This window comes from Oryzias melastigma, linkage group LG9 (genome assembly GCF_002922805.2).
Source record: "Oryzias melastigma strain HK-1 linkage group LG9, ASM292280v2, whole genome shotgun sequence".
Classification (NCBI taxonomy): Eukaryota; Metazoa; Chordata; class Actinopteri; order Beloniformes; family Adrianichthyidae; genus Oryzias; species Oryzias melastigma.
Genome location: NC_050520.1, coordinates 20,553,771 through 20,577,101, shown reverse-complemented (window position 1 = coordinate 20,577,101; position 23,331 = coordinate 20,553,771). Strand labels below are relative to the sequence as shown.

Here is a 23,331-nt window from a genome sequence, read left to right as displayed (position 1 = left end):
TGTAAAGTTTTTTCAGAGCTTCTGAATCTGCATAAATGGTAGAGAAGTTACGGTAGTAACTGGAGCTTTGAAAGGGTTCAAGTGAGTCCCTTTCTAAACTAGTCAGTTAACAAGAGTTTGTCCATCTCTAAAAACAATCCATTTGTATATAAAAAATCATTTTTTAGATAGAAAAATAGCTGTCTAAGCTAATCAAATAGCTAAGAATTAAATATGGACTTTTCCTTATTATATTTCCTCTATCATAGTTCACAATGCATCATTATTTAAGGAAAAAAAAAAAAAGAAAATAGTGCCATTCTGTACTGTTTCTGCTCTCACAAATTATTTAGCCGGACAACTTGTAATCTGTGATGTAGGCTAAGATGTATCTTTTGTAATATAGTGACAAATATTCCTGCATTCAGAAGATGTAATATTTGGCCAAGAATGGGAAGCAAGATAAAGAAAAGCTGGAGTGGTGTGATTTCTCTGAACTGCATGAAACAACTTTGTGCTTATCGCACCACAAGAGACCGTGTGAGCGCACAGCACAGCTCGGCTGCGTGTCCTCAGACCGGCGCGTTCAGCATTCGGTGCGCTCAGGTGACCTTCCCACCGGCCGTGGATTTGTCACATTCATTGTCCTTGATGGTATCATACACGCTGCATATAAGCCAAGAGACTCACACATATCTGAGGAAAGAAATTATCTATATTTTGCTCTGAATTTCATGTTTTGCAACCTTGGGGGCTCAACCCAGAGGGTAGCATAGAACATCAAATTCTGCCCGACTAAATTTCCCTGACTTGGAGAAGTGTGTAATTTTTGTGAAATGTCTGTAGGCATTAGAAGTCAGCTGATAAAGTAATAATTGCACATGTACAAGAATATGTAAATGGAAGCTTACCATTTATGCTTTAATTTGCATACATCTCACAAGTTTAGCATGTAAAGTGCAGGAATTGCTTAACCATCCTCATCCTGTGCAATTTTGTAGTCTATGTTCATAAAGTTCTTGTTCCACCAAGTGAACCAACATGTGTGTCCTCAGTTGCACTCCTCACATATAGTAGTGACGGTTGGGTTGGATTCTGTAAATGTCAAGATTTTATTTTCTGAAGTCTTTGTGAATTCAGTTCCTCTGCATCCTGTGACCTTTTCCACTGAGGTAAAAGAGAACCAAGAAAAGGAAAAAAAAAAAAGATTTATGGACAGGCAGCAAAAAAATTGATAAATGGGTGTAACTTATTTAAAAGTGTATACCTGCAGACCGCTGTAGTTATACGCATAGAAAATGCTCCCTTTTTGATCTAGCATAGCCCAACTTGACATGACAGTTGTGTGCCTGTTGGTTTTTTTTTCTTCATTTTTTGTGTATGGCTGCCATGGTGCAGCAGAAGAGTGGTCGACCTCTGATCGGAATATTGCAGGTTCAGTTCTTGCCCTGCCTGTCCAAGTGTCCTTGGGCAAGACACTGAACACATTGCTCCTGTTGGTTGTTGGCTGTAGGGAGGTGCCAGTGTTCATCAGCAGAACCACCATCAGTCTGTGAATATGAATGGACAAACGGTACTGTGATGGTTAAGTATCCTGGGCCTTTTAAGAAAGTAGTAAAGTCCTATATAAGTAGACACCATTTACCATTTCTTAATATCAAGGCTATTAGCTTAGTGCTAATCAATGCGTTTGTTACATACATGGTCTTAACTCTCCTCTATCTCTGAACATTTCTTTCTTTTGGAGGATCATGGGTACAAAATTATTTTGGTTTGTAAATTTTCAAGTGAAATCTGTTGCATTGACCATCCATCGATCCAATTTCTTAAAAGTTAAAGTCCCGTCAGCTGTCACACACCTAGGTGTGTGAAATTTTTTCTCTGGATTTGACCCATCCCTTGTGGGAGCGGTGAGCTGCAGACACAGCCACGCTCGGGAACCATTTGGTGGTTTAACCCCCCCCAATTTAACCCCTTAAAGCTGAGTGTCAAGCAGGGAGGCACAGTCTTCGGTATGACTCGGCCTGGATTTAAACTCACGACCTTCCAGTCGCAGGGCGGACACTCTACCACAAGGCCACTGAGCTGGTGTATCACTTAACTGGCTGAATCAAGCCAGGGCCTTCTCACTGTGACGCAGGAGCGCCAACCACTGTTCCACCGTGCAGTCCTTGGATTGACCATGTAATTTACAATTTCTAGTCATACATGTTTCCTACCACAATTTTACAGTCCTGGTGTCAGTAGAATGTTACTCTGGCTATCAAAGGATTTCGAGGCCAGCAGAACAAGCCATAATAGTACCATAATAGTAAGTCTCTCAACTAGTGTGCTAAAAAGACACCTGATGCTTCCTGGTGATGTATTTTACATGTTTATATCAATCAGATGATGAAATTGCTGTTGTTTTTTTTTTCCTCTTTCAGATATTAATGAATGTGAAAGAGAACCGTGTAAGAATGGAGGCGTTTGCACCGATCTGGTCGCCAATTATTCCTGTTCATGCCCGGGGGAGTACATGGGGAGAAACTGTCAATACAGTAAGTGCTCGTCTTTTGGCTTTTTCCTGTTGTCGCTCAGTGTCTGTTCTATTGTCCAGGCAAAATTTACTCAATTATTTACTGTTTTGTTGTTTTTTTTTTACAACCATTTAGCAATTTCTACACTTTAAACTTGTTAGACCTGATGAAATTTTGAACAGTTGGCATCATTTCAGACCAAAAAAGCTACTTTTTTAATAATTTGTTTGCTAATTTCCTTTTTTTAGGTTTTTTTCTTTACTTTGCAAACATAATCTCAAATAATGGCTAAATGGATTGTTTTATTTGTTTTTAATCACATTAAAATTCCATCTTTGCCATTTTAAGTGCAAGACGTAGAGTCTTTAGGTTTTAGCAATGCACTCTGTACTTGGTGAAACAGAGTCAGAGTGTTTTCGCATGTTGCTTTTTTTAACCAACTCCATTTGTAATGATATAAAACGATGATTTTTGCATGTAGTTGAGAATAATTACAAACTATCAAAACAATTTTTCCCTTTTAGCAACCTCTCTGTGACTGACTAGTAATGCAGTTCAAACCTTGAACTTTTTTGGATTATTGATATATATATATATATATAATCAAAGACAAGAATTAGTTTCATAAACTGACAAGTTTTCAAATGTCTTGCCTTCATTGAGGATGGCATGCAACATTCGAATCCTATTTGTTGATAATCAAATATCATTTAGCTCAGTCAGAAGTAAATGTAACTGTAACATTTTATGTTTTATTGAAAATAATAAAAATAATTTTATAACACCCAGACATGCAGTACTACTACTCAAGACTGGACTAAATGTATTTTAGGATAAAAATCAATACTATTTTAAAATTAAATCAGCACTCACTAGAATTAGCATCAACTGAAAGTCTAACATTCAGTACAATTGATTTTTTTACTAAATCAGGGTTCTAAGCATAAATTGGAATTATGATTGAACATGTTCTCTAAATATGTGTTTGAAGAAAAAAATGTAATTCAGTAAATATTGATATTATTAATGGAAAGCTGAAATGTATGCGTGAGCACCATCTAAAATAAATCATCTTCAGTGCTATAATTTAACATTCCCCTCTTGGCCAACAACGCGCTTAAATTATACAATACAATAATTTATATTATTCATATTTTATTTCCAAATATACATATTTGCATTAAACAGTCATTCATACATGTAATTAACAGAAGCTAAAACATACATGTTCATGCTAAACAACATTTAGTGTTGTGGACAATGTGAGCATGTGACATATCTCCAAGAGCTTAAATACAAAAAACAGGTAAAAGGATTTAAGTGTTGGAAAGAAAAAAAATGCATATATTACATTTAATTTTGACAGTTTTGTTTAATAATAAGGCAATTTGACAAGTAATGGAATGCTTTCTCTTCACATACTTGCATTCATGTATTTTACCGCTAGTTGGCGGCACAACACACTGAGCCTCTTTGAGCAGCTCTACACTGCGAAACAACAAAAGGATCTCGCGAGAACCAGCTTGTGTTAAATATTCAGTCAATCTTGTGGTTTTTGTTCTTATGAGACATGTACTTTTTTGTTTTTACTTGGGGTGGGTACCAAACTGAAACTTTGTGCCACGTTGCTGCCAGTATCGTATAAAAACGCGGATTGTGGTGCTTTGTAGCGAGCTCAGATAAAAATGAGTGAAGGAATGCAGCTGTGCAGCAGCTCATGCATGATGCTTCAGCTTAAAAAAACTGTGAAAAATTGTTCTGGTATGGTTTTGATATACAGTGTATACACCACAATACATATCCTATTGTGAGGCACGTATCGTGATATGAACCAAATCACCAGACCCTTGCAAGTACATACCCTAATTTTTAAAGGTCTCCTTAGTGTCTAAACACTTTTTTTTCAAGGTCTACAAAGGTTTTTCCTAAAAAATATTTCAGAGTTATAGTTCTTGCTATAGAAACTTTATAGTCATTCCCCTCATGCTCTATAACTTCCTGTCTGTGTCTGTATTACACTGTCTTTTTTTGTCATGTGCAACTTGACATTGTGGCCGCTAGCAACAAACAAACTTTGATTTTGAGATTTGGATTCATATCAAAGCGTCTCATATTTTTCTGGCTGCCGATTCAGAAGCCAATGCCTAGGGAGATGCAGAGATGCAAAGAGGTTCTGAAAAACCCCTAACCATAACTTGCTTTGTAAGTAGAACCGTCAGCTGTACATTTTTTTTTCTTCCACAGCCACTTGGCAACGATTTCTCACTAAGCCAGCCCAAGGGGCAACATCAGCAGGTTGTAGGTTTGTCAGTAGAAAAGAGGAGCTATAGTGGGTAGGTGATCCTAAAAGTCAAAACTGACCACTTTATATACAAAAAAAATGGCTGGACAATAAAATGAACTGAACAATGTTGATATTGAAACTGTTTATAAAAAAATAACACCTAAACCATTTTTTTTTTCTTTTTTCAGAAGGCCTTATATGTCTAATGCAAGATGTTTCTTGCTTGTGCGAGACAGGAGAGTTTTACTCAGCATTTGCTTTTGAGGCAGCTTTATTACAGCCACAAAGAGGCTCAAGCTGAATGCTGGTTGTGTTTTAGGAATAATATTAGACCTTCTGAAGCAAGTTTTGCAAAGAAAAAAATTCCAGTCTCCAAAACGAAGAATACTGTTCACCCTTTAGACGGCTAACTGATTAATTATCCTCAGGCAGGTCTACTGCAGCATCTAAAATGATTCCTTCATGTAATGATTCTTAGTGTATCATGATTTGTTATTGGCTGACATGGTGTTTCTCATTTTTGTATTAAAGGCAGGATGAATCATTCATGCTGGTGAGATTAAGGCCGTTTTTTTGAAAATGGTTTCTGCTTGTCAGGTTTGGGATCTGCTCTTTCCTATAAATCCCAAGGTGACTTAAAATACAATTTAATGAGATACAGCAGTGCTATTTATCACCATTTTGCACTTATAAACAACATAGAATTTAGTGATATCATAAGTTTGCAAAACATATAAGAAAAATGATTTTAGTCAGACTGATATAACAACTAAACAATGCCTAACAAATGTTTATTATTCCTGATGACTGGGCTGTAAAACTAAAAAGAAAGCAAAATAAAATAATCGATCAGCACCCACAAATTTATTGAACGTATCTAACTGATAAACAGTAAAGTTGTTGGACAAAATGTTACTGGTTTATAAAGCTTTGGATGGGTTGGCACCAAAATACATGACTTGACCCAGTATGTACCAGCCAGACCTCTCAGCTCATCAGCATCTGGTCTTTTGTCTCTAATGTCAAAAACAAACATGGAGAAGCTGCATTCCGCTTCTGTGCTCCACAGATCGGGAACAGACTTCCAGAACAGAATTAGTTGAGCTGAAACACACAGTTAATTCAAATCCAGGGAAAAGATCCACCGGTTTTCATCTGCATTCGATTAGTTTGTATTCAGGTTTACTGTTACCTAAGTTTACTTTAAATGTAGTCATTTTGAGCTTTCCTTACATTTTAATTTGAATGATCAAACATGTTCCATTTCTTTTAAATATTACTTTTAATGTTTATTTTTTAATTGTCTTGTACGCGAAATGTGCCATACAAAAAAATTATTGCCTTACCTAAATGGTGTCAAGGAAAGTATATATTTGCAGATATTCTTGATTTTTTTTAAGCTAAACGGTAAATGTAAATGTTTTCCTCCACCAGCCAGGCCCTATCTTCTTGTTACTCTGCTGTTCAGGGAGGTGAAATTGTGCCACCGCTCTTTTAGGGGGGATAGCTTCCAGCTGAGTGTGTGTCTGCTTAAATGCCTCACAATGAGTCATACTAATTCCCTGGTTTCAGAATCACTTTTATCTACTGATGAGCAGTTCACCATCAGGGGCAGTGAAAAAAAAGCCTCAATGATGAAAAGTTTTACCATTTTCTTTTATTGGTTCTGAAAAATATGTAACAGGCATTTTGCTCCTAAGTTTTCATTAATTTGACACAATTTATTTAAGATGCAGGAAACAAAATGTCAATAAAACTTACACAATTATATGTAAGCTACAATACCTAGTATTGATAGACTTAAAGGAGGGAAATGAAGTTCTGTTTACTTTTAGTGAATTTTATTGAAATAATGAGTGAGAATGTTTTTCTCAAAAGAGCCAGAAACAGTCAAATAAATGCTTGAATTATGGAGTTTTATTTTTAAATGCTCCCAGAAAAGTAGTTATTAGGGAAAAAATATTTTAACCCATTCAAATCTAAATAAAAATACAATGATTATTTTGGAAAATGTTTGGGTTTCACACATCTTCTCTAGGAATTGATCAAGCCCATATTTTTGTCAATTTTTGCCATTATTGGTATAAAGAATTCTACATTAATAGATTATCTATTTTATGAACCTCACACTGGTTTAGAATTTTTTCAGTTTTTTCTTTCTCCTATTACATAATTATTAGAAAAATGAAAGATCACGTAGCAACCAAGATAGAAATTGGTCTGAAAATTCTCAAGTGTTGAGAGTACTAGCTTCTGTGCCTTCGTTCCTTTATTTAGGACTATAAATAGTAAATTGTCATTAATAAATGCAACTACTCCCTCATTGTTCTGTGCAGAAGTAATAATAAACAGTAAAACAATAAATTAATTGCTATGCAGTTAAACAACTTGGATTCATGTTTAAAAACATGAGGCCTTGTGGATGCGAACAAGATAGGTAAACAATGTTTGATAAAATCTTGCACTTTAGTGTTTGTCTTTACTTGTCTCGAATTTAAATAGCCACTCAGTACAGCCAAGGTTATACAGAAGATTCTTTCTACACACACGACACGTTAAACCTTGGCGTGGTTTATAAATGGTGTCGTCCATTCTTTGAGGAGCAGGGACAGGCTGTTCTAATGTGCTCAGCAAGAGTGTTCAACAGAAGACTAAAGAAAGGGTCTTCATTTCCTACCCATTGTAAAGACTTCCACTACAACATTTGGTATAACCATCGTTGAAAGATAGAGATGGTCTTCTTTGTGTCCTTTCCAAGGATTCTTGTGTTTTTTTGTTTTTTTTTATCTTGGAGCCCTTGGCTTTCACAATTTTGTTTTCTTAAAAAAATGGTGAAGATCAAAATAGGATCTGAGTACACACTTTAGTGAACCTTAGTATGAGACAGTGCAAATGCAGACTATCTAGCAGATCTAAGAGAAAAAGTATATCAAGAAGATTAAGTGATGTGTTTTTTGAGAGAAAAAAAGCATCCCACAATGTGAACCAGATGAAGATGTAATCATGAAAAACACTGAAGCATGTTTTTATCTGTGATCTAGCTGTAATCAGCAGCAAATGAAGGAAGAGCTGGAGAACAAGCAGAGTGGTAGATCTTGAGGACCAGGGGGACCAACCCTACTTTACGCAAGCAAAGCCAATTGATTGAGTTGAAACCAAAGCATTGGCATAATATTGAACAATTTTCAGCTACCAGTTTAGACTTTCAATTTTATTTAGCAGACTTTATACATAAGAACAAAATAAACAACACCCTTATATTTTATGTTTGGGTCAAAGTTGACCCATTTTCTCACTTGACAATGGGTCATTTTGACCTCAACCCAATATAAACAACTTCCAAAAGAACTGATACATAGAATGCTTCCAAAGTATCGAGATACCTAAACCAAAATAAGGGTAGTCTGAAAATAAAAAGTGAAAAGATCAGCAGAACAAGGACAAGTCTGATGACAAAAAGGCTTGCAGTAACAAGACTTTTTGACAATCTCTTACCACATCTGAAAACACTCTTCACCCCTATATATCTAGTGTACAGGACAAGATAGAAAACATGCATATTTTCGATGTACAAACTTGCATTTTTAGACAGAATTGTCCATGTAGAGTTTGACATAACACTTAGTGGTTTAAATGATAAAGATTTTAAACTTTTCAATCAAACCTAGCTAAAATGAAGCACAGTTATTGCAATTATTAAATAAATAGGTCATGTAAAAAAAATGCAAAAATAGACGATTAAACATCAATACAGCATATAATTGCAAGAATAAAAGCGACTTTTATGCATGTATCTGCTTTTATGCAGATGATACACTTGAATAAGTCAAAGTTGGAAAAGTGATTTTATAAAATAAGACAATTAGCCTATTTTCCAGCTTTTTAAAACTATGTAAATTTATTAGAGTAATCAGTTAAATATTGTATAAGTAATACTCTGTTGTCTTTATTCCATTGTGTTGTTTTTTTTTTCTTGTTTTTTTTTTAATCATGAAATTTGATGAGTCTTAAACCGGAATTGGATAAAGATGCAAATGTTTTCCTGCAGCTGTGTTTCCTCCAGCATCTCTTGTCACCTTCTGAACCTGCCGTTTCTTCTATGTGTTATTCTTTTCCTCATCCTCTCTGTCTGCTTCACACTCATTAGTAGCGCTGTATTGGCATTAATTTCAATGGAGCACTAATTTGTTTAGGGTGTAGGTGGGGCTCATGGGTGATGGATTCAGCTGTCAGCGCACGGTACTGCTGGTTTTGCCGATGTCGGCTGTCGCACTGCTGATATATGCTCAGGGGCCAGCAGGGCAAGGCCCGAGGGCCGTCTGCCTCTGCCGCTCTGATGGACGACTGGCAGGTAGCTCGTTAGGGGCGGCCCATCATTGCTGTGGGGGGAAAAGATTGTGGCTTTGCAGCAGCGTCTTGTCATAACATCACAACATGATGCAAGAGTACTGTCAAGCAGAAAGCACCAAGACAAATATCATATTATGCTACATTACTTGATCTATATGATGATGGTCTGCTAAGGAAAGGTGCGGTTTAATTTTAATTTTATTGTTTTGCTCTGATTCCTGCTTCTTTTTTTCAGTGTTTGTGTAAGAGCTGGTTAAACCACTGAGTCAATTCTGTTGTCATTGAGGGTTCACTATTTATTTTGATGAAAAATCAAGCATTTTTTGTCACAGTAGTGCTTTTAAATACATAAATAGTAATGATGATGAACAATTATGGAATTTTATTATTTAAAATGATGAAATATTGTATTAACAATGAGCAGAAAATTTGAAATTTGTTTTCTGATAAAAAAAAAATAATAATAATAAAATAGCTTTATGGATTTGGTAAATAAATATTCCAATGTTTACATGAATATCAATTTACTTAATCCTTTTTCTTGAAAATTCCACCCTTAGTTTGTTGTAGTTTAAATTGTGCCTTTTTTAAAGCATCAAATATAAAAGACAAACCTACATTTCCTGCAGAAAAATTTGTTCTCTTAGCTGCAAATATTCAAACAAATCTAAAGAAAAGAAAACGGTGTTTAACACTTTTTTATTTTGTTTAGCAGTTTGTCAAAGTGCCTAGAAAATGCAACGTATTTACTATACATCAGGAGTGAGTTAAATTGAAGCATTTTAGCAGTAATGCATGTGTACTCTCATATTTGTGCCTCTTTTTTTTAGCAGAATGTGTCACAATATTTAAAAAAAAAGATGTATTTGGTAGAAAATTTGATTTTTTTTTTTTTATTGATTGATTTTTGAAAACTACATTAGAAAGAGAAAACATTTTGAATAAATGATTGCACCATAAAGGACATTTATTTCAAAATGTCCATAAAACTTCTTCCGGACATATTTTCATATTTGATAAACAACTTTTGTCGACAAGATTGATTTTTTTTTCTAAATCTGAGTGTCTTGAGATCCAGCAGGAGTCTGGTGTATCCACCTACACTTCAGTGCAACACTGAGTCACATGCAATGAAGAATAACAAAGCATAGTGTTTTACCATACTTGCATCAACAATATGAACACATCTCTGTCAATACACACACACACAAACACCCAGAGACATTGTCTGTGCTCTCTTCCTGCCTATCCTCCACGGACCATCCTCAGACATTACTCAGTGTCTCAGTAGCCCGCTGTTTTAGCAGCTGGATATGTCGTGCAAGGGATTGTTTTATTATTCCACTCCTACTTTACTCTTTGCTTTCTTTGGGTGTGAAAATCTTCTCACAGCTCTCAGCCCTGTCAGTTTCATTATCTGTTGTTATGTGTGATTTTTTTTTTCTTTCTCTCTTTCTCTCTGTGTGTCAGCAGCGAAATGCTTAGGTGATTGTTTAAATGGCGAAGGCGGAATCACGGCTTTTAGATGGCCAGCGCTTGAGGCGTCCCCTGAAGGCAGTTTGCATGGACACAGTTCAGCCACAGTTTACACTTCAGTCAGCATGAGCAAGCTGTGGCTCTGACTGAAGTCTGTGCCTGACATGTCCTCATTCTTATGGTGCTTTGAAGTTCCCTCAGCTGTCTCTGCTTTATGATTTTGCACACACCAACTGTTTTTAACCGCCTGTGACCAGACACACAATGTGAGCAATAAAATGAGCTGATTAATCTTTACTGATACATGCAAAAGTTTATTAGAAAAATAAATAAAAATACACAATAAAGTTAAAAGTTGGTTTGCTGCCCAACTTTGCTTAAAATTATTAATTATTAATATTATTATTATTATTAATTTTACTCCCTTATGTTGCATAATGGTAATCTTTTATTGTGAAAAATCTGCATAGGGTTCATATAACAGATAGACTATGATTGCAGAATGTATTATTGGGGATATCCAGTGTAATTAGCAATGGCAAATTCAACAAATTGGTAACAAATTGGAAGTTTTTTTAAACTTTCAGTGTTGGGTTTTTGGCATCATTGCAAACAAATGCTGTGGAGCTTGTCCATTGACCATCCTAAGACTCCATAAACTTTCTAAAATGTAGTATTTTGAAACAGAACATTGTCTTTACCTGTCATGATGTCCACATTTAATCAGCAACAGAGCAAAGACTAAATTCAATTACATATTCATCACTTTTGTTGTCTTTGATTTATATTCTGAAACACAGGAATTTCCCCTCTACTGTAATTCCCTTCATTTTTGCCAGCTATTTGCCTGATGTAAAGACTAATTAAACCTGCAGCACATCCTCATTAAAGCTTTTGGGAGTCTTTATAACAGGAGCTCTGCAAGAAGAGGAGCGATGATGCAAGGTCTTTATGCCCATAACTGGAAGCCAGATTCTGTTTTTCTCCAGATTACAATGTCTGTGAAATTAATCTCCAATCAATTTTAAGTGAGCCAGTTCCATATTACAAGCAGAGGTGCACATGATGATGAGTTGGGTGGAGATGATTTCATTACAGAGTTACTGCTCCGTGACGCAGTTTATTCCAGTAGAATTATTTGAAGGAACTTTTTCTTTTTTTAAAGCGGATACACTACAGCTGCTTCCGGTAACACTTTAATCTCTTTAATCCTAATTTTAAGGGATTTTTAATCTGGTGCTCCAGAGTTTTCCAGAGAATTTCCAAGTTATTAGGAGCTGTAACAATTCCAATAGACTTAATGCACAATACTGTCCAAAAGAAGAGAAGAGCCACCTTGTTGAGATCCTTGATTGTTAACAAATGAAACACCATTTTCCTCTTTTGAAAATTATCATTTCCTTTTTGTGATTCTAGTTGCCACACAATGAGGGGATAAAATCAATGCTATCATTACTATGGTGATGTTACAGCAGAAGATGAAACCAAGAATCAGAATAACTTTTTTGGATTTACAGGGAGAACTGTGACAGAAATATTAAGGAGAAAACGGTTTGGTGTCAGATGTAAAAAAAAAAAAAAAAAAAAAAGACTAAAGATGAAACAATTGGTGCCTTTTTAAGAATCTTCATGTTGTATGCACTTTTCTGAGTACAACTAAGGGTTTGTGTCTCTATTTCTCCCTCCAGGATGCTCTGGACCACTGGGCATGGAGGGTGGTATTATCTCCAACCAACAGATAACGGCCTCCTCCACCCACCGCGCCCTCTTTGGCTTGCAGAAGTGGTACCCATACTTTGCACGGCTCAACAAGAAGGGTCTGGTCAATGCTTGGACTGCTGCCGAAAATGACAGATGGCCATGGATCCAGGTAAAGCACAGTAACAGGACGGCCATCACACAGAGCCGAACTGCGGCCAGGCAGAACTAAATTAAAATGCAGGTGCTGTCTTAATCACAGACGGCTCGATATTATTGTAAAACCCATCAACCAAAAACACAGCATTTGTTTTATTCAGTCTCTAAAAAGAAACAATACTTTTAAAAAAATAAAAAAATGCACAAAAGAAGTAGTAGAGTATTGAAGATGCAAGATCAAGAACTGATGTAGGAGTAGACTAATATACAAAAAAGTTTAAAAATTCAACTTTAATTAAGCTGTAAATGTGTGTATTGCTGCACCGTTTTGTGCTATGGTCTTCATTAATCATTCAATAATACTTATTTAATTAACACTATGTTCCCACTATGTATAGTTCTGATCAACATGGACAGCTGTAACTAGAGGAATGTTGTGATCATCATCTTTAAAATGAGTCATTCTTTTTTTTATTTAAGTTATAGTAGTTAAAAAGATACATGTATAAAAAAATCTTAATAATCTCAATGTAAATTGTCATTTTGAATAAATAGTTTATATATAAAAAAACAGAGTGAGCTCTCCTAAACTTCCGTTTTTTTACACAATAACCACCAGTAATTAAGTGATCTCCACTAAGAAGCTTATTCTCTTTACCGGGGTTCTTAATTTCTTTGAGCCTGTGACTCTGTTATCGATGCTCTCAAAGATGTCAATAATAAGAAGAGTCAACTCTGCACTCCCCACCATGTGTATATAAGAACACTGCAACAGCTTATTGGGAATGTTAAAGGACAGATCTACAATGACTCATATCCTACGTCAAGGAACCACCAATTAGCATTTGTTTTCCACAGTGATATTTTTCAAAAGAAGAGTATATTTAGGACAGTTAATTACTGAGCTTTCAAGAAAAACCTGTTGAGTTTAATGTTCTACTCACTGGTGACTGTAACAGTCATTTCTATGTCCGTATTTCAGCTGTTTTTACATCGTCTGTTACTGCAAACAGGTATTTTATAATCAACAACCATATAATTGAAAATCCGACTAGTGAGTCTGTTTTTTTTTGCGTCAGTAAAGCTCTTATGCATGAAACTGCACTGCTTCTGAGGCTCTGCTCACCTCCATGCTGAGCCATTAAGCCATGCTTGTATTCTAAGAGCGACACAAACAGATCGATAAAATGGATTACCTGCACATCACATCCCTTGATTCTGTCATCGCACTCCTGCCCTGACCCAGTTGCTTTTAATTTCAACTGTAACTGGATTGTAGCCCTTTAAGAACCTGTGTTGTAGGATTTCACTTTGCACGAAAATGCTCTAAATGACTGTAATGAAACTTCCGATTCTTCTTCCCCTGATCTAAAACGGTCTTGAACCTGAATTCACTTTCTTTTTTGTTGAAAGCACACATCCTTTCTCTTCTAATACAACCCTTTATCAAAAAATTGAATTTTGTATTGATCACATTGTCACACAGCACATACACTGTCTGGCCAAAAACAAGTCACCACCAAAAACAACATAAAAAAGGTCACACACTAATATTTTGTTGGGTCGCCTTTAGCTTTGATTACACAGTCGCTCTGGCATTGTTTTGAAAGGCTTCTGCAATTCCCCAAGATTTATTTTCATCCTTTGTGGCGTTAATTTTTTACCAAGATCTTGGTCCGACCACTGCCCAGGATTTTCTCCTGCCAACACATTCTCACTCCCAACTCGTCATATATGAATATATGGTAGTCAGCTGACCTAATTCTTTAATCAGTTAGTGTTGCAGAACCTTGACCAGACCAACTGTGGGAAACTCGGATCCCAGCATGGCCCCACCAGGCTTGTACAGTCAGCACTAGGCATGATTAGTGCATCAGTTCATCTGTTTTTTTCTACCCTGATGCACCCGTCCATCTGGAACATGGTCAATCTGGGCTCATCACACCACCATCCTTCCATCGCTCCCTAGAAAATCAATGCCTTGAAGACGCTGGATCCTCACCATCCTTTTAGTTTTTAACAATGTGTGGGATATTTCTTAACCCGATTTAAGCAGTTTCTGCAGTCTCCTTAGATGTTTTTCTGCTTGATCCACGCCAAGCATTTGACCCATGTCAGAGAGACCAACATCTTTTCCACAGGCATAGGATGGGTCTGTCGTTGATAAAACGTGCTGCAGATAAAAGGTAATATGATGCAGTAATTATCTAATAGGAGGCTCGTATCTATGTGCTTATTTAAATCCAGGTGGCAACTTTTTTTCTCCTTTGTTCCAGGAAGTGTATTTCATACACCATATTTATGTTTCGCATCATATTAATTAGATTTTTTTTTCTGTAAGCTTACTGATTCCTATGTTTTGAACTATATATTCACCTCTGTAATGATGTACAGCGAGCTTTGAAGCATGCCGCTGTCAGATGTATGATACACAGACAGTAAGCCATAAAAGGGGTGTAATAGATCAACATGCCACACTGTGACAGATCGATCGAGAAGGGAGACAGCGTATAGCAGCAAGATAATAGTAAGATGGGGCAAAAATGGATTTGAAGAATGAGTGAGAAAAATGAGAAGCAGAGAAGGAGCGTGGCACGTGGAAAGAGTGTGAGAAAAAACATTCAAGCAGTGCGCTTGGCTTTAATGACGCCACGCGGGATGTTGCGTGGGATGCTGCAGGCATTGTGTGTTTCTACAGAGAGACCTGGATAATTAGGACATAAGCACAGAAGTGTACAGTCAATGTTTTGGGATTGAGTTTGCAATCTGTGGCGTGCCTTTGTAGGATGAAATGATCTGGTGGAACTACACGTCTGTCACGCCAAACATGTGGATGTTGACGGATGACAACCCATTGTGTTCCACTGGGTTGAGATCCGTCTGTACAGCTTCCTGTGTTACACCAGATTTATCTTACACTTTGGAATGTCTCGGGCCAGATTTGACTTTTCTTTTCCAGCATCCCAACAAATAGATCAGTAAGAATAACCAGTAACTAAATAAAGGCCAACACTCTTTGAATAATACATCAAAAGAGTTTCAGACAAGCATACAATCACTGAATATGACTGTGTGTTTTTGTTGTGTGTGTGGACAAAAGCTTTCTGCAGCTCACACACCTGTGAACAACCAGCTTTCCACACCCTGCCTACATCTGGCTCACACATTAAATTGCATTTGAACACTCGTGGGAAATATGCTGCCAGGCTGGCCAATATCAACAAGATGTAGCCTCAGACAGTTGGGCTGGGAAAAAAATTATATGATCACTTGTGAAGGCTTACCACACTTGTTACATATTTCTTAATTTTTTGTAGAATTATATTCACACATGTAATGCCGCTTAGGTGGACAATATAACTTTATAACTGGGGTCATGGTTGATGGCAGCGATGTCAATAGAGTTGTATATATTTAAACTAATAACTACAATTTGATTTACTTTTTTTTTTGCTTAAAAGGAAAAACATGTTACACAGAGGGCTGTTTTTAGTTATTTACTTAACAACACACATAGTTCTCATTAAGTAGAATAATAAAAAAAAGAAAATACTTGGTAAAACCTTTCAGAATTACACATTTACCAACAAAACAGCCAAGGTTTTGTTTTATTCTCCAGGTACTTTAGTTGGCTTTCCACTTAACAGGTCATTAAATATACACTATTTTCTATTTGATTCTGATAAAATGTGATTTGGATTTAAAGAGAATAATTTAGCACTTAGAGAAGAGATACAGAAACGTGTCCACTGATTTTTGTCTACATTTTTTTGGTATATGAGCTACTTTTGAAACGACCAGCTCCAAGATATATCATAATTTCAAATGTTCATATCTATTTACTTGATTACACAGACTTACTACAAAAAGCAGATTTTAAAGTGAATCAAACAATTATTTTGAATTAAATTGTTAAATTTGCATGAATATGTAAGATTACAACACGATAAACTGGAATTGGATCCGTGCATTCATAGTTGACGTGTTAACGATGCCCCAGCACACAGAGTGCAGACAACAGAAATGTTCTGTGAGTGTTCTGTTCCAGGTTCTTTTTGAGTGACTGACCTCAGGCTAGTTGAGTAAAATATAAGGCACATTAGCAGCTATATCCAGGTTAGGAGTCTAACATTAAACACTCATTCTTTTCTGAATTTTAGGAAGAAAATTCTATATTTGCCAGCAAAACGTGGTACTCTCTTCAATATGTCAGTCAGGTGACGTACTTCACCTCATGATAAGAATTACTCGTGTTTTTTTTCAATATATTTTTTATGCTTGTGTTTATTTATTTTTGATGGCCTGAAATCTACCCACATTTCTTTTGATGTATTAGACATCCACCCATCCTTTCTCCAATGTGCTATATCCCTTTTGAGGGTACTGGTAGGCAAAGGCGGGGCTAATCCTGTACAGGTCGCCAGCCTGTCGTAGGGCACACAACCACTCCTCTACTACAGTGCCCCAAACGGCTCACAAGAAGGCAAAAGCCGACAACACGACGACAAAGACCACAACATAAAGACAAAAGAAGAAGCACGGCTTAGCTTTATTTTCATTTATCCACTCTCAAGTTCAAAGTTTCAAGTAGCAGCGACAGCTTGAAACTAAATGAAAGTTATTCACTTCGGTTGTGAACAATTTCCGTCGTAAATAATTTTTGTTGTGTTGTGGCTTTTATCGTTGTGCTTCGGCTTTTGTCGTTGTGCTTCAGCTTTTGTCGCCGGGCTTCTGCTTTTGACACCATGCTTTGGCTTTTGTCGTTGTGTTTTAGCTTTTGTTACTGTGCTTCACCTTTTGTTGTTCTGCTTTAGCTTTTGTTACTGTGCTTCAGCTTTTGCCGTCGTGCTTCAGCTTTTGTCGCTGTGCTTCGGCTTTTGTTGTTGTGCTTCAGCTTTTGTTGTTGGGCTTCAGCTTTTGTTATCGTGTTATCGGCTTTTATCATCGTGCTTTGGCCTCTGTCCTTCTGTTGTGGCTTTTATCGTTGTTCTTTGGCTTTTGTCGTCGTGCTTTAGCTTTTGTTTCTGGGCTTCATCTTTTGTCGCCGTGCTTTGGCTTTTGTTGTTGTGCTTCAGCTTTTGTTATCGTGTTATTGTCTTTTGCCATCGTGCTTTGGCTTTTGTCGTCTTGTTATAGCTTTTGCATTTATGTGAGCCGTGTCGGCCACCATACCCCCACACACAGAGGGACACTTCAGAGTAACTAATCAACCTATCAAGCATGTTTTTGGACTGTGGGAGTTAAGCTGGAATGCCTGGAGAGAACCAATGCATGCATGGAGAGGAACATACAAATTCCACCAAAAAAAACACATACAGTTGATCTGCAACAGTTTTCACAAGAACTTTTAACATAAAAGAATAGTTAGACACAGTTTAGTTCACTAATCAAGGTTATTTATTTATTTATTTTACTGTAATGCATCTTCCATCACCATTAATGGAAGTCTATACATATTAATGGAATATTAGAGGATTGGAGAGGTGAAACCCAACTGATGACCATTGGCATTGGTGCCATATCCACTTTGCAAAACTTCATTGCATTGGACAGTTAATCTATTATAGATTTTGTCAGATTCTCTTAAATTTTTTTTCTTTTTTAAATCTGATTGTCACATCAATGCCGACAGCCAAAGAATACCCACTATGAAGTCATTTCCAAACTTCACCTGAGGATTTTACTGTTGGTTGTATATAAATTCTTTTGACTTCTGAATAAAATACGACGGACCTCTCTTTAAAATTGTGGAATGAAGACAGTTTTGTTTTATGTTTGTAGCTTAATAAAAAACTTGATCTCATGATTTACTGTCATACGACACAAGTTATTTACTGCACTGCAACGAAACAAGATTTTTGTATATCTCACAGCTGTGGCTGCAGACTATAATTAAATTCTATATTGATCTTAGTGCTGACAAATTTCTTGATGAATCGATTATCCATTCTGGTAGTGAAATGTTGAGAAACAGTGAAAAATGGCCACAATAATTCCTAAGAGGCCAGCTGTCTTATATTGACTAAGAGCTTCTGCTATTATTATCATGTATAAATCATTTTTTTCTTTTGACATTTATTTTATGGCCTTAGTCTCTAAATGCAGATGAAATGGGAAAAAATAAAGGAGGAACAATTACAAATAGATCTGGTTTACACCAAATATTATAATTAGCAAAGCAGAGCTCTTTGGGTGATGCTGGGATTTAATCAACAGTTAAAGGTTCTTTTTAGCAGACTCATCTTACTATTTCTGCTCTTAGTATTTGGTTTATTTCTGATAAAGTGACAGCTTTTAAGCTTTTCTAAATCTTGAAAGAGTCAATAATAACCACCAATTTGGACAATATAAAAATAAAACTAGAACAAGTGTAATGCTTGTTGGAAGCTTGTTGGAAATCCATAACCCCTTTCACTGAAATCAAGATCAGAAGAATCTCTTCATCCAACTTCTTGAACGTTTGAAGTGGAGGCCACTACCTTGTTGGTCACTTTATAACTTGAATGACTCACAACAACAAAAAGCATGTAATCAAAGAAATATATTAGAATTAGCAAAATCATGTTTAAAAACGTGTTGAAGAGCAAGAATGGTTATTCTGGCAAATACAACTAAGTAATAGCTGCTTATTTTTCAATAAAAGTCTATGGGACTTTGCTATTTGGAACGTGGTGGAGGAGAGGTCATCAGTCCAATTTTCTTATACAGTCAATGGTTTACACTTGTCTTTTTGTGTTGTGCACCACTCTTGGTACTTGTTTTTCTTGAATTATTAAAAATTGAGCCACGGTCATCCTCATCATCTTTACAACTTTCATATCTGCTGCAAAAAAAAATATATGAAGACACACATGGTAAGTTGTGTTTTTAACCATAATGCCCCACTCATCTGCCCCCAGAATAAATCCTAACAACACATCTCTCCCAACTCTTTGAAAATGTAAATCATGAGCGATTTAAATAATGAGCTAAATTGGCTTGTCAATACAGGAGTCGCAATGTTTTCTGAGGTTATTTAGCAGGTTAACTCCTGGAATGTTTTATGTTAATTGCTGTTGGCAGTTCTCTAAACATACATGTTCATAGTTTACATGACCTTTTTAACTCATGCATGAACCAACTATAGAACAGTTAATCTTAGTTGTTGATTATGGACAATATAGAAATTGCAGTTTCCAGGCAACAGAATCAACAAACTCATTAAGAAACATGCGGGCAAGTTAGCGAGACCATAACACCAGTTTTGACAAAGAATACTTTCCTGCAGGTTGGCGTAAACACTACTGCATTGCTTTTTTTTGGATCACTGAGAAGTTTGCTGTTTAAACAAAAGTGAATCTATGTGTTGACCAATCTTTAGGTGAGTGTTACTCCCAGTGTAATGTGGTCTGCACTGTCTCACAAGTAAACACAAGTGAATGAAGTGATCAATAGTTGAAGAGCTAGCAGGACTAGCAGTACTGTTTCAGGATGGCAATTTAAAAGAACAACAAATCAAACAGAGGTGTCAAATGTGTCTACCTTTTTAGTCCAGTCAGTCAAACCTATCAAACGACGACGTACATGGATGGATTTAGTCGTCTACAAGTGGATGCTTCAGAATGGAGCGGAGCAGGGAGTTTGTGAATTGCTGTTGTAGGTTCACACCTACAAGCTTTTTCCAACAACATTTATTTGTCTACTCTTGATTCTCAACAATTTAAATAGAGAAACACTTAATGCAATATTAAGCTTATTTTTTTTCATATGTCTTTTCCATCATGAAAAAAAAATGCCACAAGAACATGTTGCAAAACAGCAAAAACACTATTTTAATCGGAGTGGGTATTAAATGCAAATTTTGAATTTTCATTTTGAGATTCACTTTGCAAAGACTATTCTTACTAATAAGACTAACAACTGGATTATGTCCCTCTACTTGCCTCAGTCCTCATAAGCTGATCTTTGCTGATTATTTTGATCCCCAATAAACCACACTTACTTCTGCATGGTGCAGTTTACCCTCATCTCATTGTAGGAGCTCGGCTCGGTGAAATAAACCAGGATGATCATTGAACTCTTGCTGCACTTGCTTTTCTCTAATAACTGCTCTGAAGCCCATCTGTAATGATTGGAATAAAACTCGACTGAAACTAAAGCTGCTTAGTAATTATTTGAGTCAGTTAACAGCTGCTAACTCGCAACCTACAAAACCCCCCAACTGTGTTCTGAGTTAAAAACTGCAAATTTATTTTGGTAGCATAATGAGTGCCATGTAAACATGAAAGCAATGGGATGGTTGCATTTGGAAGCTGATTGATCTCATCAGCAGTGGATCCAAAAAGAGGATGCAGTCGTTGCTTTGTCTGCGTAATCTCTAGTGTTTTGTTTGTGTTGTATTTGCAAGAGTTTCATCAGATTACTCCGACAAGCAACAACATTTCACAGCCTTTAGTTCCTTTTTTTTCTTTAATAGAGAAATTTATGTTCCATAAATACAGGCAGCAGTATGTCTGCCATGGAGCTCATTTGTAGTCTGGCACAGACTAAAGTCACAGCCAGCACCAGTTTAGCAACACAGCTAATGATTACATTTTTACCTTTTATCCAACACATTTAATTGTATCTAGAATGTATGTTGCATTAGAAGTAAGTGCATTGAATAAAACACTTAATATATTATTTAGTGTTGCTGTGACATTGCTTCTGCTAAAGATTTTTTCTTCTCCTCAAACCTCTTTTAAATCGTCTGACTGGCGTGCTTTGGGTCATTGTCCCTTTCCATCCCATCAATAAGAGCAGCTTTGTTGTAAACACATTATCAGTTTTTATTGAACAGTCTCTTGTGTGAATTTCATATGCTGTCATTCAATTAGTGCTTCCTTCAAAATGACAAAAATGTCACACGTCTGCCTTCATGGGGCCTCTTGAGGAAGATTTTTCCAGTGTTGCTTTACTTGTACAACAAAGTCTATCTCTATAAGCACCGAAATGACAGAGGAGCATTTCTGAGTGGTCATTAAAAATGTGAGGGATCGCCCCTAATTACCCCAATGGTGTCCCTTTAGTAAGAAAAGGGCTTCTAATTAGTGCAAGAAGTGCTTATCTCTGTGGAGATGTTGAAGAATAGCAAAGGAATGCAAGTTTGAGCAGATTCCTCCTCTAAGCATGTTTAGACAATTTGATCTCATCTCTCTTTAATTGCCAATTTAACTGAAAATCAAATTAATTGCAATCAGCTTAATTTGAACTTGATGATTCTATAAAGAAGAATAAACATCCCAAGTGTTTTGGAAAAGTAAAATCCTTTTTTCCAGAAAAAAAGTAAAATCCTTTTTCATGTTTTCGTTTAAAGCTTTTATATTTGTGAAATGCTTTTTAAAACTATTATTCTTTCCTCTAAAATACTGTATTTAAAGAGCCTATACCATGCAAAATCAACATTTTGATCTTTTAGGTGTATTATGATGTCCATTCCTCACTAAAAACAACCCCCCCCAAAAAAACATTTTTTGATCCATTCGCACATTTTTGTGCATATCTCTAAAAACATGCACTCTGAGCACCAGCCCCTCCCATACCCACAAAAACGAGTGGGTTCTCGTGTGCTGATGTCACAAAGTAAGAACAGCCCCTTTCAGGAAGAGTGCACAGTCAGTACCGGAACTTACGCTGCTCAGCAAAACACTTTCACTTTAAATGCACAATACCACTTATTTTCCAATTGTGTCCCATGTCCAATTAAATATGGGTCTAACAGACATTTTACATTTATAACAACATGTACATTACAATAGGCATGTTACTTTAGATGTTGCGAATATTCTCAGAGATCAAAGCATCTCAATTCAGGGTAGGAAGAATAAAACCCTGCGAAAATAATACATTTTTCATAAATAATTTGTTCTTTAGTGTGCCAAAGCTGATATATGATCGTATATATGGATAAAGTTTACTCTGAAAGGCTTAAGAAAAGCAGGATATAGGCCTTTTAACAGTTTTTTTTTGTGCAAAATAAAATAAATATATCTGTCTATCTTTATCTGACTGATACAATATCAAACTGATAAACACACACAGTAATATATTATGGCTGTTCCAACCTTTGGTAAGAAGTAGTGCCAACTCAAAGGCAAATCAAGTGTATAGTTAAAGCTACCATGTCTAGCTCAGGTGCCGGAGTAGAGAAGATGGTATTTTCCTATTGACTGCGGTCAATGAGCTGCCGTTTGCATTTCCGTGGTCAAATCAGCCGCCACTGGATTTTTTGTGTGAGTTTCATACAATGCTTACGGTAGCAGGACTGTGAGTGCTGGAAAATCTCAGCGAGACTCCACGGATCTTCCTGATGTAACCACGGAAATGCAAACGGCGGCTCATTTGACTGCAGTTGCAAAGGATTGTTAATCAAAGAAAGACCATTTCGGATGTAAGCTTTCATTATTGTCCTAAGAACTCTGCTCTGAGAAACCAATGGATTGAATGTATTGGTCACAGCAAACTTTTGGAGTAAGTTCAGTCCACAAAACTCTTCACTTCCTCGTCCGTGAGTGTGCATAGATATGTGTGTGAAGGTTTGCACAGTGAGTAGCTTTGTTTATGAGGGGCCGTACAAGACATTATTCATTCTGAATCACTCATATACATACATTCTCATTTTCACATGTATATATATTCGCTTAAGCATACATACATTCTTACTCTTAAACAATAATATCTTGTACGGCCCCTCATATTTGTTTATTGTGTTTAAGTTTGTTGATATGTGTCTTTTGACAGTACCAGCTGTTTTGGTAACCATCTAGATTTGATTTTACCCCTTTTCTTATCTCGTTCCCAACCACCCCTCCCCTTTTTTCTTTTGGCTAAACAAACAGAAATATTCCC

General features: G+C 36.4%; 1 protein-coding gene across 3 annotated transcripts in view; it reads left to right on the top strand.

The window, feature by feature from the left end:
- The window catches only part of edil3a (EGF-like repeats and discoidin I-like domains 3a), a 121,934-nt gene that overhangs the window by 60,764 nt on the left and 37,839 nt on the right, over positions 1 to 23,331 (top strand). For all 3 annotated transcript variants that reach the window (XM_024275435.2, XM_024275436.2, XM_024275437.2), the window contains 2 exons: positions 2,406 to 2,519; positions 12,297 to 12,478. In XM_024275435.2, coding sequence (XP_024131203.1) covers positions 2,406 to 2,519; positions 12,297 to 12,478 — 296 coding nt within the window. The remainder of the gene's footprint in view (positions 1 to 2,405; positions 2,520 to 12,296; positions 12,479 to 23,331) is intronic.